Genomic DNA, 17,504 nt, shown 5'->3' on the forward strand with positions numbered 1-17,504 from the left:
TCCATCATAGAAGAAAGATGTTCTACCGATACACTGGATATTAATCGTTTTCTTCCTTACAACTAGATACCTGACACAGTGACACCACAGCCAAATCAGAGGTTGGGGAAGGAAGGGAAGTCTGTTGCAGAGATGCACCCCCACCCCTGATGCCAAAGAGCAGAAAACCCTGGAGAACTCAATGGCAAAGTGGATTGGGCGTCCTGGCATGCCTGCAAGGACCGTTGAGGAGGAAGACTTTGTGGATATGATGAAACAAGCTGAGAAAAGGTTCAATCTGCACAGTGTGATATATGTTAAAAAGAGAATCAGTGTTTGGAGAAGTTCTATTCTGCACAGTGTTATATAAATGAAATAGAGAAAAAGAGAAGCTGTGTGGAGAATTTTTATTCTGTACAGTGTGATATATATGTTAAAAAAAGCACTGTGTGGAGAAGTTCTATTATTTACAGTGTTGACTAAAATGGCTAAAATGACAAAAATGACCAAAATTTGACTAAGACTAAAATAACAGAGAGTAACCTGATGGACTTGTCCTAACATTGAACTGTTTTGCATGTTGGAGAGGATCAATGCTCCAAGATACTTTCTCTTCCAAGACCAGTAGCAGGATGGCTCCTGACCAGTTTCCCACATATAGATCCACTCACATAGATTCACACACACTAACACACCCACACACACATGGTTAGGACTCGTAGGACGCCCAAGAGTCCATGTGGGAATTATGTTTTCTCATACACTAACATTCAAGGCTAAAAAGTCTGACAAGGGAGTTTTAAGGGGTGAATCCACACCAAGCTGGTTATTCTTAGAGATTAAAGAACTTTGTGGATTGTAATCTGGATGAACTGACTGCACTGATTAAGTTTTCAGGTGGATTTTCCCACTTAAAAACATATTAAAACTAATTTATTCCCACTGATCACAGAAAAATATAGCTGCAACGCAAAGAATATATAGGGTAGCTCCACCCAACGCACGTCAGACCCACTTTGTCCACCGCGCAGCCAGAGTAGCAAAGCTGCTTCAGCTGCGCGTCAAAACTAAACTTGGACAAGCATCAAAAATGAAGCAGGAGACGCGTTTTTGCTGCTCCTGCTGAGTTTGGTGTGAACGTAGCATTAGCCTCATGCCTGTGTTGCCTTCACTGGAGCCGGGAAATAACAAAACTCTTTTTTTTATATTGTAGGGAGTTTGTAGGGACAAAGTGGATTTGACAAGAGCTTAACTCTGTCAAAGTTAAGATGGCTGTCCATTTTAAAACCTCAGTTTGTGGCCATTGGTTTTACAGAATGATCCAGACAGCCCAGGTGTAAAGGTAGTTTTCTGAAGGGCCTCCAAAAACATCACTTTCCTCTTTTTTCCTTTAAAATGTAAAAAGTTTAAAGCTACCCATGCTTTCACATCATCCAAACATTTCAGAGGAGATTCAACAGTTTATGTTTCGCCTCATCAGGAGATCTGACTACCATCTGCATCAAAGTGAAGAGAAACCCCATGTTTCCTAAGGATCCCAGTGGGAGCAGATAAAGAGTAAAAAGAAGGGAGCCTAAAACAGTAGAGGTGGGCGGATCGATTACCAACGCTGGTATTGATACTGAACAATATTCAATTAACAAGATCAATACTTTTTATTTTCTCCTGCATGAACTGAGTGCAGCAGATTCACCACTCTCCCTGTCCGTATAATGACAGGCATTGCTGCTCCCCCCTCCCCTCTTGATCAGCACACAGGGTCAGCCTGGCCCCCCCACTCAGCTCTCTCTCCACTCGAAATACAAACAACCACACTGCTCCGATACCAGGAGATATAGAGACCGTCAGAGCAGGAAATACCATAAATGAAAACAGCAGCAAGCTGTATGGTTTGTAAAAGGCCGGTTAAATGTTTGTAAAAAGCCCATGAAAAACCATTAGCAAGAAAACTTTGAGCTACAGAAATGGAGAGAGGAGAGGAGACTTTGCTCATTGCCCCGAGAGACCCTCAGACAGACATGACTGATGGAGGATTTTCAGATCTCCAGGTAGATAAGAGTGATCACCTTAAGAAGCACTTCATGTTAAAGCTATAGTGAAGGATTTTCAGACCTCCAGGTAGATACAAGTGATCACCTTCAGTAGCACTATATATTAAAGCTATAGTGGAGAATTTTCACAAATTTTTGAAAAGACCCGCCCTCTCCACTTAAAAAAATGCACAGGAATAACCATGTATCCGCTCCTGAGAGGGAACGCCTAATAAATGCATGCGAGAGCGGGCATGAGCCCATTTCTCCTCGTGCAAGCTCAGTTTAAAAGTTACTGTTTGCATCGCTCATACAAGCTTACTTTCCAAGAGAAGATTTGCAATTTTTCCACTATGTCAGACTCACCACTGGTATTACTACCATTTATTTATTTTAATGATCCACCTGGAAAAAGAACATTCTCCAGTATACCTTTATCTTTCAAAGTAGATACTATATGTCATATGTCACTGTAGCCCACTCAGAAAGTGGAATTAAGACCTTGAAAGAACCCAGTAAATTTATTCCATTAAAACATTTCTCTAAGTGGTAAAACATTAGCTAATCAATTATTTATCCCAAATAATACTTTATACAATTAAAGCAACAGGCAAGTGCACAAAATTACTTATGGATTGAAAGATATAATATGAGAGGTAGATTAGGGAAAAACAACACTCTGAATATTGCATTAGTAATACTATTATTATTCAACTGTAATAATAAAATGAAAATCACAGAAACACTGAAAAGTCCAGTTCCAGGATACATCAAGCTTAAATGTAAAAAGTAACTGTAAGGTATTGATAGCGGCGATACTGACCCTGCATTAACTTGGTATTGCATCGATTGGAAATTCCCGGTATCGTCCACCTTTATAAAACAGAACCCTGAGGAACTCCATATAAAAGAGGAGCAGTGGAGGACAAAGAATTTCCCAGACTGGCACCAAATGTTCAATGACTTTGAAAGGATGTGAACCACTGCACTGCTCTTCCTGGGATCCCCTCCCACTGCTCCAAACCAGATAACAGGATATTATGACCCACTCTATCAAAGGCTGCTTTCACTGGCCAGGAACATTTCACAGCAAGCAGAAGCAGACAAACCTGGCGACATTTTCACTGGTTTAGTGTTTGGTTTGAATGCACCAATTGATCAAATTAGTAAACTATAAGAACATTATTTTCCCTCTGGAAAGAGGATTAAATCGTAAAATAATCAGAATCAGAATGACTTTAGTAATTCCTGGAAGGAAATGATTTTTCTTGCAGTGCACCCATTTACAGAAGAGAGAAAAAAGTTTTGGATAATGCTGCAACCCCACACTAAAATTCAACTCATTGTTTCATGTTTCCTGCTTATTATTGAATAAATCATGAGAGGAAGTTTGAAAAAGAAATAAACTTGAACTGGATCAAAGCAGTGAGGAAGAAATCAGCCTTTAGCCTGAAGATCCTCAGTGTGGATCAGTAGAATATCAGCCATATGTCTGCAGTTTAGAGTCAACACAACTTTACCATCAGAAATATCAGCACTAAACTAAAACATGGTGACTGACCTCAATGTCTGTAGTTTGCAGAGGGGAGACTGGAGAAAACCACAGAGCTGCTTCACTCCACCATCTTTCAGGTCGTTGCTGCTCAGGTCCAGTTCTGTCAGATGGGAGGGGTTGGACTTCAGAGCTGAGACCAGAGAAGCACAGCTGATCTCTGAGAGACTGCAGCTCCTCAATCTGAAAAAAGAATAAAAGACGTGTTGAAGCAACTGGAGAGACAGGTTAAACTAAAATAATGAAAAAATAATGAAAGAAAATGTAGAAAATAATTTGACTGAAAGTTTAAAGTAGTAAACCAAGTTAAAGCAGAACCAGAACATGTTCTAATGACTTGTGAAGGTCCAGATCAAGGCGTGTTTATTAGTTTATTAATTAACTTAACATGTTAAATGACACAAGTCATTCAATAATCATTCTAACCATTAATTGATTATTATTTATCCATTGCTACCCACCTCAGCTATTACTGGGCCTTAAACATTTATGTTGAAGAAGTGTTTTAATCATTTATCCTTGAAAGCTGATTAAATCAACATATATCTGACTATTGATTTATTGATTAGTGGTTAAATTATTTATTGTTGCATAGAAGCATATAGAAGCATTTCCACTGGCTTGATTGCAGCAATGTATTTTATTTATTCTTTTACTGAGATGACTGGTAGTAAATCCAACCAAACCGAAATTTAAAAATGCAGAAATACACTTCTTTTCTCACTGTTTGCTTCTAAAACAAAAAAGAAAAAAACAGATAATGAACTGTTTTCCGTTATCTGCGTTTTTGCACAAAATCGAAAATGAAAAAAAAAAAAAAAAACGAATAATGCTGATTACGGATTGTTCATTATCCTTTTTTAATTTTTTGATTTCAACCAAGTTGAATGACCCGGATTTGATCTGGGTCACAAAAAGTCTGCTGGGAGACGCCGCAGGCAGCTCGGTAAAACAACAGACCACTATGATTTAATGGCTGAAATGGAAGATCACTGTATATAATTGAAGTGCTGTTTGACGAAGGTAAAAGCCATGCTGCACTGCAGCAGTTAGGTGTTCAGAAATGCTCATACAGTCATGGTTCAAAAGTATTGAGAATGACACAAATATTATATTTTCACATGATCTGCTGCCCTCTGGTTTTCCTGTGTGTATGTCAGATGTTGTCATCACATACAGAAATACAATTGCAATCATATTATGAGTAACAAAAGCTTTTACTGATAGAATGAGTTAATGCAGCAAGTCAATATTTGCAGTGTTGACCCCTCTTCTTCAGGACCTCTGCTTTTCTCCCTAGAATGCTCTCAATCAACTTCTGGACCAAATCCTGACTGATAGCAGTCCATTCTTGCACAATCAATGCTTGCATTTCGTCAGAATTCCTAGGTTTTCATTTGTCCACCCGTCTCTTGATGATTGACCACAAGAGACAGATTGTTTTACTGTTTGGCATCAAATTTAATAGGATGGATAGTGTTTAGACTAATTGGATCTTATAGGTAGTTAACTGGATCCCAGCAGATTTTTTTCCAGTACCCACAATGTTTATATTCATTTTGACATTGCTTTAGGTGAGGAATTCAGTTAAATGCAGAGCTATGTAACTGATTTCTATTGAAAGATCCAAATTTTAATGTCAAGTTCTGGTTCAGTCCACCTTTCCCTTCATATAAAACAGCACTAGCAGAGTTTAGTGAACTAATTCAATATTTTTCAGTGTAACTTGTTAAAGTTCATGACATAAACATTCTACATAAATTTAGTTATAAAACAAGCCTTCAAGTGTGTCCTGGACTGATGTTCAGACCTGAGAATTTCCAGTTTGCAGTTTGGACTCTTCAGTCCAGAAGACAGCAGCTCCACTCCAGAATCCTTCAGGTCGTTGTTACTCAGATCCATCTCTCTCAGATTAGAGGACTGGGAGCTGAGAACTGAGGCCAGAACTTCACAGCTTCTCTCTGAGAGGTTACAGGCATTCAGTCTGAAGAGACAGAGATGAAAATGATGACAAAATGAACTTTTTCAGCAGCTCTTGAAGCTCAAACCAGAGCCATGCATGCCAAACCCCACAAAACAACATTGAGCTTAAAAACATTTCTATGTCTGTAACCTGGTTAAACTCTGGATGATGGTTTGATCTGGACAGACTGAGCTGCAAACATGACCTAATGTTCCTTTTGGAAAATTAAACTGCAGCTTTTTCCCTGATAATGGAAAAGGGTTTCAATATATATATATATACACAGTTACCGAATGATATAGAAAAATAATAAACACTGTGAAGCGTTTCAGTAACTGCACCCCACGCTTGAAACGTCTGAACCAATGAGACAAGTAATTTGATTTCATTTATAGTTTGTGTGTCCTAACTATTATATGTTCACTAACAAGCATAACTGTTTTTCTGTCCTAAGGTTTTTACCTGACTGATGTTAAGACTGACCACAAAATGGGAAAATAAAAAGAATGGAAAAAGTCAACTGCAATTAGCAACAAATACAATAAGTCATTTGATTAGTGTGACTGGGGCAGACATAAGAATTAAAAGGTTATCTATTTAAGTCCCATTAAGTCAACATTTGATTAGCGTCTGACACAGTACTGGAATACAATCCAATGTCAGGTTTTAGGGTTAATTACAGAAACAGATAAAGACTCTGTTCAGGTTTGCAGGTAGAGGAGGATGAAATGCAAACCAAACATTTTTATCTTTACAAACAGGGTTTAAGTGGAAAGATATTAGTCTGAGAAGGAATGAATTCTAAATCAGGAATATTTAGTCCAGCATTAAGACGGTATTAAACTGAAAGTAATATCCATTAAAGGACAAAAAATACAAATAAATCATCAGTTATTTCAACAGGTTCTAAATCAGCAAAAAAAGAAAATTAAATAATTGTACTTGAACTTCTTAAGAGCCACATACAGTCATGGCCAAAAGTATTGAGAATGACACAAATATTATATTTTCACATGATCTGCTGCCCTCCGGTTTTCATGTGTGTATGTCAGATGTTGTCATCACATACAGAAATAAAATTGCAGTCATATTATGAGTAACAAAAGCTTTTAATGACAGAATGAGTTAATGCAGCAAGTCAATATTTGCAGTGTTGACCGCTCTTCTTCAGGACCTCTGATATTCTCCCTAGAATGCTCTCAAACAACTTCTGGACCAAATCCTGACTGATAGCAGTCCATTCTTGCACAATCAATGCTTGCATTTTGTCAGAATTCCTAGGTTTTCCTTTGACCACCATCTCTTGATGATTGACCAAAAGAGACAGATTGTTTTACTGTTTGGCATCAAATTTAATAGGGTGGATAGTGTTTAGACTAATTGGATCTTATAGGTAGTTAATTGGATCCCAGCAGATTTTTTTCCAGTACCCACAATGTTTATATTCATCTTGACATTGCTTTAGGTGAGGAATTCAGTTAAATGCAGAGCTATGTAACTCATTTCTATTAAAAGATCCAAATATTAATATCAAGTTCTGGTTCAGTCCACCTTTCCCTTCATATAAAACAGCACTAGCAGAGTTTAGTGAACTAATTCAATATTTTTCAGTGTAACTTGTTAAAGTTCATGACATAAACATTCTACATAAATTTAGCTATAAAACAAGCCTTCAAGTGTGTCCTGGACTGATGTTCAGACCTGAGAATTTCCAGTTTGCAGTTTGGACTCTTCAGTCCAGAAGACAGCAGCTCCACTCCAGAATCCTTCAGGTTGTTGTTACTCAGATCCATCTCTCTCAGATTAGAGGACTGGGAGCTGAGAACTGAGGCCAGAACTTCACAGCTTCTCTCTGAGAGGTTACAGGCATTCAGTCTGAAGAGACAGAGATGAAAATGATGACAAAATGAACTTTTTCAGCAGCTCTTGAAGCTCAAACCAGAGCCATGCATGCCAAACCCCACAAAACAACATTGAGCTTAAAAACATTTCTATGTCTGTAACCTGGTTAAACTCTGGATGATGGTTTGATCTGGACAGACTGAGCTGCAAACATGACTTAATGTTCCTTTTGGAAAATTAAACTGCAGCTTTTTCCCTGATAGTGGAAAAGGGTTTCATTATATATATATATACACAGTTACCGAATGATATAGAAAAATAATAAACACTGTAAAGAGTTTCAGTAACTGTTTGTCCTAACTATTATATGTTCACTAACAAGCATAACTGTTTTTCTGTCCTAAGGTTTTTACCTGACTAATGTTAAGACTGACCACAAAATGGGAAAATAAAAAGAATGGAAAAAGTCAACTGCAATTAGCAGCAAATACAATAAGTCATTTGATTAGTGTGACTGGGGCAGACATAAGAATTAAAAGGTTATCTATTTAAGTCGCATTAAGTCAACATTTGATTAGCGTCTGACACAGTACTGGAATACAATCCAATGTCAGGTTTTAGGGTTAATTACAGAAACAGATCAAGACTCGGTTCAGGTTTGCAGGTAGAGGAGGATGAAATGCAAACCAAACATTTTTATCTTTACAAACAGGGTTTAAGTGGAAAGATATTAGTCTGAGAAGGAATGAATTCTAAATCGGGAATATTTAGTCCAGCATTAAGACGGTATTAAACTGAAAGTAATATCCATTAAAGGAGAAAAAATACAAATAAATCATCAGTTATTTCAACAGGTTCTAAATCAGCAAAAAAAGAAAATTAAATAATTGTACTTGAACCTCTTAAGAGCCACATACAGTCATGGCCAAAAGTATTGAGAATGACACAAATATTATATTTTCACATGATCTGCTGCCCTCTGGTTTTCATGTGTGTATGTCAGATGTTGTCATCACATACAGAAATACAATTGCAATCATATTATGAGTAACAAAAGCTTTTAATGATAGTTAGAATGAGTTAATGCAGCAAGTCAATATTTGCAGTGTTGACCCCTCTTCTTCAGGACCTCTGCTTGTCACAGTCTTGGTTTTGTTATGTTTATTTAGAGTTTCAGTTTTACTTTGCTCCTTGTTTTAGTGTTTAATTATTATTTTGTTGTTTTTGTTGTTAGTTCCTGTCTTCCAGGTTTTCCATTTGTTGTCCTCTGCTGCCCTCTTGTGTCCTCTATCCCTAGGTCTGTTTTCTGCCCTGTCCTCACCTGTTTCCAATCCTCTCATTAGCCCTCTCTTTGTCTCTGTCCCCTTTAAAAGCCCTCCCTCTTCAGTTCCTGTTTGCTGGATCCTCGTCTAACGTCTGTCTGCTTACCTGGTCTCTCCCTGGCTCCTAGAGTTTGGTTTCCCCTGATGTCTCCTTGGTTCTGGTTTGTTTGTTATTTTGTTTGATTTTTTGATTCCTGCCTCTGTACCTGTGGACCTCATTAAACCCACCTAAATTCACCTCTGCCTACTTGCCTCTGCTTTTGGGTCCTCAATCCAACACCAAATCGTGACAGAAGGATCCAGCCAACATGGACTCAGCAGAACCACAAATTCAGGCAAGTGAATTCCTCAAACTCCTCAGACTTACCATAAATAATCTCTCCACCATCTCTCCACCCTGGGAGCGGGTGGGAACAGCAGAATCACTACTCAATCAACTTCAAAAATATCCAGAACTCAGGACCTTTTTTCATGAAGCAGGATATATCGACCAGGTTAAATGGAACATTCTGGACACCAATGCAAAACTCTTCAATAAACCTTCTCCACCCAGACCTCCACTCCGAGACGTACCTGAGCTTCCCTTAACCCCTTAACCTGCTCCTGCTACTCCATCACTAGGGGTGGGTATTGACAAAGAAGTCACGATTCGATTCGAATCACGATTCACATGCTACGATGCGATTCTATCACAATGTATCACGATACTTGAAATATTGCGATGCATTGCGATATTTTCACTGAACACTGTAAGAAAAAGATACACCTGACTGAAAGCAACTGAATTCATACATAGCTGTATTTATTGAAATGACTTTTGGAGGTGTTGCCATGAAAACAAATACTGGACACAAATATTACCATTACTGGCGTGGACACACTGACAAAAAGATCTTAGGATTTATCAAACTTAAAATAACAAAATGAGGATAATCAGTGCCGTTTACATGGCCTCAGTGGTCCTTTAAACCAATTAAATGAAAACATTCAAATGTATGACATTTCCCCTTTTGCAAATTACGTGCATCATATCAATTTCGTTTTTACCTTCTTTGTTTTTAAAGCCACAATGCATCCAAGCATCTGACTTGAAATGTGATGGAGCCGGGGGGCGAATTTTCTCAGTCTCCTCCATATTTTGTTTACGAATGACTCGTCTCAGTATCCCACGGCTGGACATGCTTGTGACACAAAGTAGCAGGCCTCAACACATCCGCAGCGACATCTGCTGGACTGGAAGTTGTATTCCGATTGGTTTGATTGATGTGCGCCAACCATTAATGTATTTTATTTGTTCATTTTTTTTTATTTTTTTTTTTATAATCGATTCTTGCCTTCAAGAATCGATGCAGTAGATCACAAAAATTAGAATCACGATTCATCGATTTGGCGATTATTTTGCACACCCTTAACCATCACCAGCTGTTGGTCCCCCCATGCCATCTGCTTCCTCCAGGCCTAAGCGCCGCCGGAGGAAGAAATCCTCTCCCTCTCCGGCGGGTCAGCCCGACGCCTCCTCTCCCTCTCCGACGGGTCAGCCCGACGCCTCCTCCTCGCCTCCGGTGGGTCAGCCAGCTGCTAGCCTCAGTCCCCATCCTCACCAGATCAGTTCTTTCAGTCTCAGTAAGTACCTTCTTGACCAACAGCTAGCACCATCCATTAAAAGACTCAAACCAGGTCCACTTGTCACACCCCACACAGTCAGAGCTCCCCATATACCAGAGTCAGATCTCTGGGGCTTCTTTTATGTGGAGAGGGAAGATCTTTCCCCTTTTCTGCCACCTCCATCAGCTCCTAGCCAGTCAGGTTCCCTAGCTCCAGAACCCATTAGCGATCCAGTTTCCCTAGCTCCACAACCCATTAGCGATCCAGTTTCCCTAGCTCCAGAACCCATTAGCGGTCCAGTTTCCCTAGCTCCAGAACCCATTAGCGGTCCTGTTTCCCTAGCTCCAGAACCCATTAGCGGTCCAGTTTGCCTAGCTCCAGAACCCATTAGCGGTCCAGTTTCCCTAGCTCCAGACCCCATTAGCGTTCCAGTTTCCCTAGCCCCAGACCCCATTAGCGGTCCAGTTTCCCTAGCCCCAAACCCCATTAGCGGTCCAGTAGCGGGCCGTTTAGCCTAGCGCCTGAGACTCCTGAGCCCATTAGCGGGCCGTTTAGCCTAGCGCTTGAGACTCCTGAGCCCATTAGCGGGCCGTTTAGCCTAGCACCAGAGGCCGTTAGCAGGCTAGTTAGCCTAGCACCAGAGGCCATTAGCAGGCTAGTTAGCCTACCACCAAAGGCCGTTAGCAGGCTAGTTAGCCTAGCTCCCGAGACCCCTGAGTCTGCTCTGTGCCGTCCAGAGACACTGCTATTCTCCCTAGAATGCTCTCAATCAACTTCTGGACCAAATCCTGACTTATAGCAGTCCATTCTTGCACAATCAATGCTTGCATTTCGTCAGAATTCCTAGGTTTTCGTTTGTCCACCATCTCTTGATGATTGACCACAAGAGACAGATTGTTTTACTGTTTGGCATCAAATTTAATAGGATGGATAGTGTTTAGACTAATTGGATCTTATAGGCAGTTAATTGGATCCCAGCAGATTTTTTTCCAGTTCCCACAATGTTTATATTCATCTTGACATTGCTTTAGGTGAGGAATTCAGTTAAATGCAGAGCTATGTAACTAATTTCTATTAAAAGATCCAAATATTAATATCAAGTTCTGGTTCAGTCCACCTCTCCCTTCATATAAAACAGCACTTGCAGAGTTTAGTGAACTAATTCAATATTTTTCGGTGTAACTTGTTAAAGTTAATGACATAAACATTCTACATAAATTTAGCTATAAAACAAGCCTTCAAGTGTGTCCTGGACTGATGTTCAGACCTGAGAATTTCCAGTTTGCAGTTTGGACTCTTCAGTCCAGAAGACAGCAGCTCCACTCCAGAATCCTTCAGGTTGTTGTTACTCAGATCCATCTCTCTCAGATTAGAGGACTGGGAGCTGAGAACTGAGGCCAGAACTTCACAGCTTCTCTCTGAGAGGTTACAGGCATTCAGTCTGAAGCGACAGAGATGAAAAGGATGACAAAATGAACTTTTTCAGCAGCTCTTGAAGCTCAAACCAGAGCCATGCATGCCAAACCCCACAAAACAACATTGAGCTTAAAAACATTTCTATGTCTGTAACCTGGTTAAACTCTGGAATGGTTTGATCTGGACTGACTGAGCTGCAAACATGACCTAATGTTCCTTTTGGAAAATTAAACTGCAGCTTTTTCCCTGATAGTGGAAAAGGGTTTCATTAAATATATATATATATACACAGTTACCGAATGATATAGAAAAATAATAAACACTGAAGCGTTTCAGTAACTGCACCCCACGCTTGAAACGGCTGAAACAATGAGCCAAGTAATTTGATTTCATTTATAGTTTGTTAAAGACTCGGTTCAGGTTTGCAGGTAGAGGAGGATGAAATGCAAACCAAAAAATTTTATCTTTACAAACAGGGTTTAAGTGGAAAGATATTAGTCTGAGAAGGAATGAATTCTAAATCAGGAATGTTTATTCCAGCATTAAGACGGTATTAAACTGAAAGTAATATCTATCAAAAGAGAACAAAAATACAAATAAATAATCAGTTATTTTAACAGGTTCTAAATCAGCAAAAAAATTAAATTAAATAATAGTACTTGAACTTCTTAAGAGCCACATACAGTCATGGCCAAAAGTGTTGAGAATGACACAAATATTATATTTTCACATGATCTGCTGCCCTCTGGTTTTCATGTGTGTATGTCAGATGTTGTCATCACATATAGAAATACAATTGCAATCATATTATGAGTAACAAAAGCTTTAAATGATAGTTAGAACGAGTTAATGCAGCAAGTCAATATTTGCAGTGTTGAACCCTTTTCTTCAGGACCTCTGCTATTCTCCCTAGAATGCTCTCAATCAACTTCTGGACCAAATCCTGACTGATAGCAGTCCATTCTTGCACAATCAATGCTTGCATTTTATCAGAATTCCTAGGTTTTCATTTGTCCATGCGTCTGTTGATGATTGACCACACGTTTTCAATGGGATTAAGATGAGGGGAGTTTCCAGGCCATGGACCTAAAATCTCTGTTTTGTTCCCTGAGCCAGTTAGATATCACCTTTGCTTTATGGCAAGGTGCTCCATCATGCTGGAAAAGGCATTGTTGATCACCAAACTGCTCTTGCACGGTTGGGAGAAGTTGCTTTTGGAGGACATTCTGGTACCATTCTTTATTCATGGCTGTGTTTTTAGGTCAGACTGTGAGAGAGCCGACTCCCTTGGCTGAGAAGCAACCCCACACATGAATGGTTTCAGGATGCTTTATAGTTGGCATGAGACCAGACTGCTGGTAGCGCTCACCTCGTCTTCTCCCAACAAGCGGTTTTCCAGATGTCCCAAACAATCGGAAAGGGGATTCATCAGAGAAAATGACTTTACCCCAGTCCTCAGCAGTCCACTCCCTGTACCTTTTGAAGAATATCAGTCTGTCCCTGATGTTTTTCTTTGAGAGAAGTGGCTTCTTTGCTGCCCTTCTTCAGACCAGGCCCTGCTCCAAGAGTCTCCGCCTCACAGGGCATGCAGATGCACTCTTAACCTGCCTGCTGCCATTCCTAAGCAAGCTCTGCACTGCTGGTAGCCCCATCCCGCAGCTGAAACATTTTTAAGAGACGGTCCTGGCGCTTGCTGGTCTTTCTTGGTCGCCCTTTAGCCTTTTTGGCAACAATGGAACCTCTCTCCTTGTAGTTCTTGATGATGCGATAGATTGTTGACTGAGGTGCAATCTTTCTAGCTGCGATTCTCTTTCCTGTTAGGCCATTTTTGTGCAGTGCAATGATGACCTCACGAGTTTCTTTAGAGATAACCATGGTTCACAGCAGAGAAACAATGATGCCAAGCACCAGCCTCTTTTTGAAGTGTCCAGTGGTGTCATTCTGACTGAATCCTGACAGATTGATCTCCAGCCCTGTCCTCATCACCACCCACACCTGTGTTAATGGAGCAATCACTGATACGATGTTAGCTGGTCCTTTTATATGGAGGACCAACTCTGCCATATTTAAAAATAAATACAAAAGTAAATAAATGCTCAATAAATAAATAAGCATACAATTAATTGCCACTAAAAATACAATTAACAAATAAATGTAAGTAGAAATTAAATTATACGGTGAGACATAAATGTATATAACTCTTAATTAGCTTCTTTATTTGTCTTTGTAATATTTACCTTATTTCTTTTTTCTTTATAATCTTCAACTTTATTTTTTAATTACTTATACCTTTAAGTATTTATGTGCATGTTATAATATTTTGTCTGTTTTATTCTTCCTTTGTATTTTTTTTACCTCATTTATTTCTTTGCAGCTATTAATTTCTACCTGCCCTTTTTACATTTCTGTCTGCATTTCTGCCTCATTATGCAAATGAGGGGGCGTGTCCTAGAGAGTCACCTTCTGCTCATTGGTTGGCGGCCATCTTCTTAACTCACAGAGCTCAGAGTATTAAGTTAATAGTTCTCTTTTCTGTTGCTGCTGTTCAATAAAAGTATGTTTTAAGATGATTTGAGGCGAGAACATTATAGTTTTAAGCATCACCATATGGCCCATTCACAGATTTAATGCGTAATTTAAAAGAAAATGTTCTGAACTTGAGAGGACCATGGCACCAGCGTAGCTCTGAAGCTAACGTCAGCCAGGTCTAACGGCAGCCCGTCTGCAGCAGCCCTCTCTCGGCATAGCCGTGTGTAAAGGACTGCTGGCTATGATGGCGATTTTTTGTTGTATTTGGCAAAGTTTGTTCTTGTCGAGGACACAAGTCTCTACTCGCGTTATAATGACTTCAGACTCGACTTCAGACTCTCCTCTCCTCCTGTAGATTTGACCAATGCAGTAAAATGCTAACCAACCAATGAGTAGAAGTTGACTCTCTAGGACACACCCCCTCCTCATTTGCATAATGAGGCAGAAATGCAGACAGAAATGTAAATACCACAGGCAGAAATGTAAAAAGGGCAGGTGGTGAAGAAATATCTAGGGTAACTAAAAAAATACAAAGGAAGAATAAAACAGACAGAAATATTATAACATGCATATAAATAACTACTTAAAAATATAAGTAATTAAAACATAAAGTTGAAGATTATAAAGGACAAAAAAATAAATAAGGTAAATATTACAAAGGCAAATATATAAAGAAGCTAATTAAAAGAGTTATATACATTTATGTCTCACTGTATAATTTAATTTTTATTAACATTTATTTGTTTATTGTATTTTTGGTGGCAAATAATTGAATGCTTATTTATTCATTGAGCATTTCTGTATTTCTGTATTCATTTTTAAGGCAGCGCTACAATGACGTTGAAATGTTTTTTTGGGGAAAAAGTTCATTTTCTAGGCAAATATCGATTTTGCATTTAATTGCTGTTACGCTGATCACTCTTTATAACATTCTGGAGTATATGCAAATTGCCGTTATAAAAACTGAAGCAGTGGACTTTGTAAATATTAATATTTGAATAATTCTCATAACTTTTGGCCATGACTGTATGTAGATCATCTAAGAAACACAATTTACTGGATAGGTGACCAACTAATGTCATTGTAATATGATGATAAGATTGTTAAAGTAAGGAAAAAGTATGAACTGACAGTCCTGTGATTCACAATGTGTTTTAGATTTGATGTAGAAGCTCAGCTCTGTATCATCACAGAAATATTATCTTTATTGATCATTAGTCAGGAGGGTATTTGCTGTATATTGCTGTAGTTAGATCTCCAACAATAATCTCTCACTTCATCTCTTATGGGCCTTTCAGACAGGCTGCGACGACCGCACTGCTGCGCTGTGAAACCCATTCTTTTCAATGGCTTGCGCCGCGCCAGGGCGGTTTATTGCTGCGTCGAGCAAAGCGCAAGCGCAGCGCACCGCTTCGCGGGCTTGAACGTTGACCACGCCGCTCTGTGACGAATGCACGCGTGGCCAATAGAAACCGGGCCATCAGATGGAAAGACCAGGAAGCAAAATGGAGGAAAAGCTTATACTGTGTGTGTCTGAATTCCCCGAACTATATGACACAAGTTTGCGACTGTACAGGGACATCGGGAGGAAAGCAGTAGCATGGAAACACATTTCCAACCAAGTAGGCGTGTCAGGTGTGTTTTAAGTCAGGTAGCTTGTTGGTAGGTAGGTAGGCAATATGTAAATCTAGCTTAGTGTTATGTGTTCTCCCTCAATAGCTCTACATCTATTTTCTTAATTGAAGTAGGACTAAATTATAGCTTTCATGTACTATGATTAACACATTTTCTCCTATTATTTAGAGGATGAGTGTAAAAGGCGATGGAAAAATCTCAGGGACAGATATATTAAGGAAAGAAAGACCATGAGAGAGAAGAAGAGTGGTGCAGGGGCAGAACACAAGACCACATGGAAGTATTTCTCCATTATGAGCTTCCTGGAGCCTCATGTCAGAGAGAGGGCCACTTCCTCCAATATGTCCCCATCTCTAGAAGAGAGGTCCTCTGCTCCCCACGTTACTTCAGCACTCCTGGCTGCTCAGTCACCACCACCTGAAACCTTTACCCTTTACCTGACCAAAGTATCTCACAGCTCCCCGTCTACCCCTGCATCTCTGGCCAACGATGAATCTTCTGAGACCCTGCCTGACCCAGTAGCTATTGATGTGTCCCAGGAGCACCCATCTACCTGAGCTTCCTATGCCCCTGCAGCTTCAGCTGTAGCCTACCATGCCCCGGCAGCTTCAGCCGCATCTCATGCCCCTGCAACTTCAGCTGCATCTCATGCCCCTGCAGCGTCTTACATCCAACGGGCACCCCTGGCTCCGCAGGGATCAAGCAAAACCAAAAAAAGGCAGGAACAGAAGGATGAGTTTGAGAGTCAGGTGATGAATGTGCTTAACCAGTCTGCAGATGAGGAGGAGCTCTTTCTTTTAAGTGTAGCACCACGTCTCAGAAACCTTTCACGTGAAAAGAGGAGTGAAATTAAAATAGAAATCCTGGCCGCTTTTCACAGGGTTGAGTTTTCCTAAGAAAAAAAAAGTCACTCAGTCCTTGTTCTAATACTTAAGTAGTTTACTTAATTCATTGTTTGAGTTTTGATTCATGGTATGATGAATTCTTGCTTAGTGTATAAGCTCTGCATTTGTGTTCCAAGACATTGCAAATAAAGTAATGTTAATATGGTAATGAATGTAATGAATATGTTCTTAAGGACGTCAGATTAGTTCTTACCTATATATATTTCAATTAGGAGAATTGTATGAAGATAATGAAAATAATGACTATAACAGGTAATGTAAACTAAAAGAAAGTCAATCACTGCACTATGTCTGTTAAAGTTTTAAGTCAGGAAACATAAATATCACATTTAATTTACTATTTATGGTTATTTGTAAAGTACACATCTAGCAGAAAGATAGAATCACGGTTTTATTGGCCAGGTATGTGTAAACACACAAAGAATGCTGGAATAAATATTTTTATGGAAATCAGCCCTTTAAAGAATAAGTGAGTGGCTCTTAAAAGAGCCTTTGTTTTATGATGAGGAAGAGTAGCAGAGACCCGGCAACCCAGCCGGCGCAGCGCAGCGCAAATCGCTTCCTATCTGAAAGGCCCATCAGGAGGAGAGAAGGTCCAGCTCATCAAAAATATGTCTCTCTAGTTACTTTTAAAACCCTTTTTTTATTATATTATTTGTTTGTTTGTTTTATCCAGTTTACTATATCAAGGAAAACTGTGTGAGTCAGGTTTTTTGGAGCTAAGGA

The 17,504-nt window shown here is 39.5% G+C and overlaps 1 protein-coding gene across 1 annotated transcript in view; it reads right to left on the reverse strand.

Annotated features, from left to right (window-relative positions):
• The window catches only part of LOC119799533 (NACHT, LRR and PYD domains-containing protein 12-like), a 63,825-nt gene that overhangs the window by 21,689 nt on the left and 24,632 nt on the right, over positions 1-17,504 (reverse strand). The window contains exons 10-13 of the mRNA XM_038309473.1: positions 11,561-11,734; positions 7,226-7,399; positions 5,372-5,545; positions 3,571-3,744 (exon numbers count right to left, since the gene is read on the reverse strand). Coding sequence (XP_038165401.1) covers positions 3,571-3,744; positions 5,372-5,545; positions 7,226-7,399; positions 11,561-11,734 — 696 coding nt within the window. The remainder of the gene's footprint in view (positions 1-3,570; positions 3,745-5,371; positions 5,546-7,225; positions 7,400-11,560; positions 11,735-17,504) is intronic.

The sequence above is a fragment of the Cyprinodon tularosa genome, unplaced genomic scaffold (assembly GCF_016077235.1).
Source record: "Cyprinodon tularosa strain WSP-4 unplaced genomic scaffold, ASM1607723v1 ctg660, whole genome shotgun sequence".
In the NCBI taxonomy this organism is placed as follows: domain Eukaryota; kingdom Metazoa; phylum Chordata; class Actinopteri; order Cyprinodontiformes; family Cyprinodontidae; genus Cyprinodon; species Cyprinodon tularosa.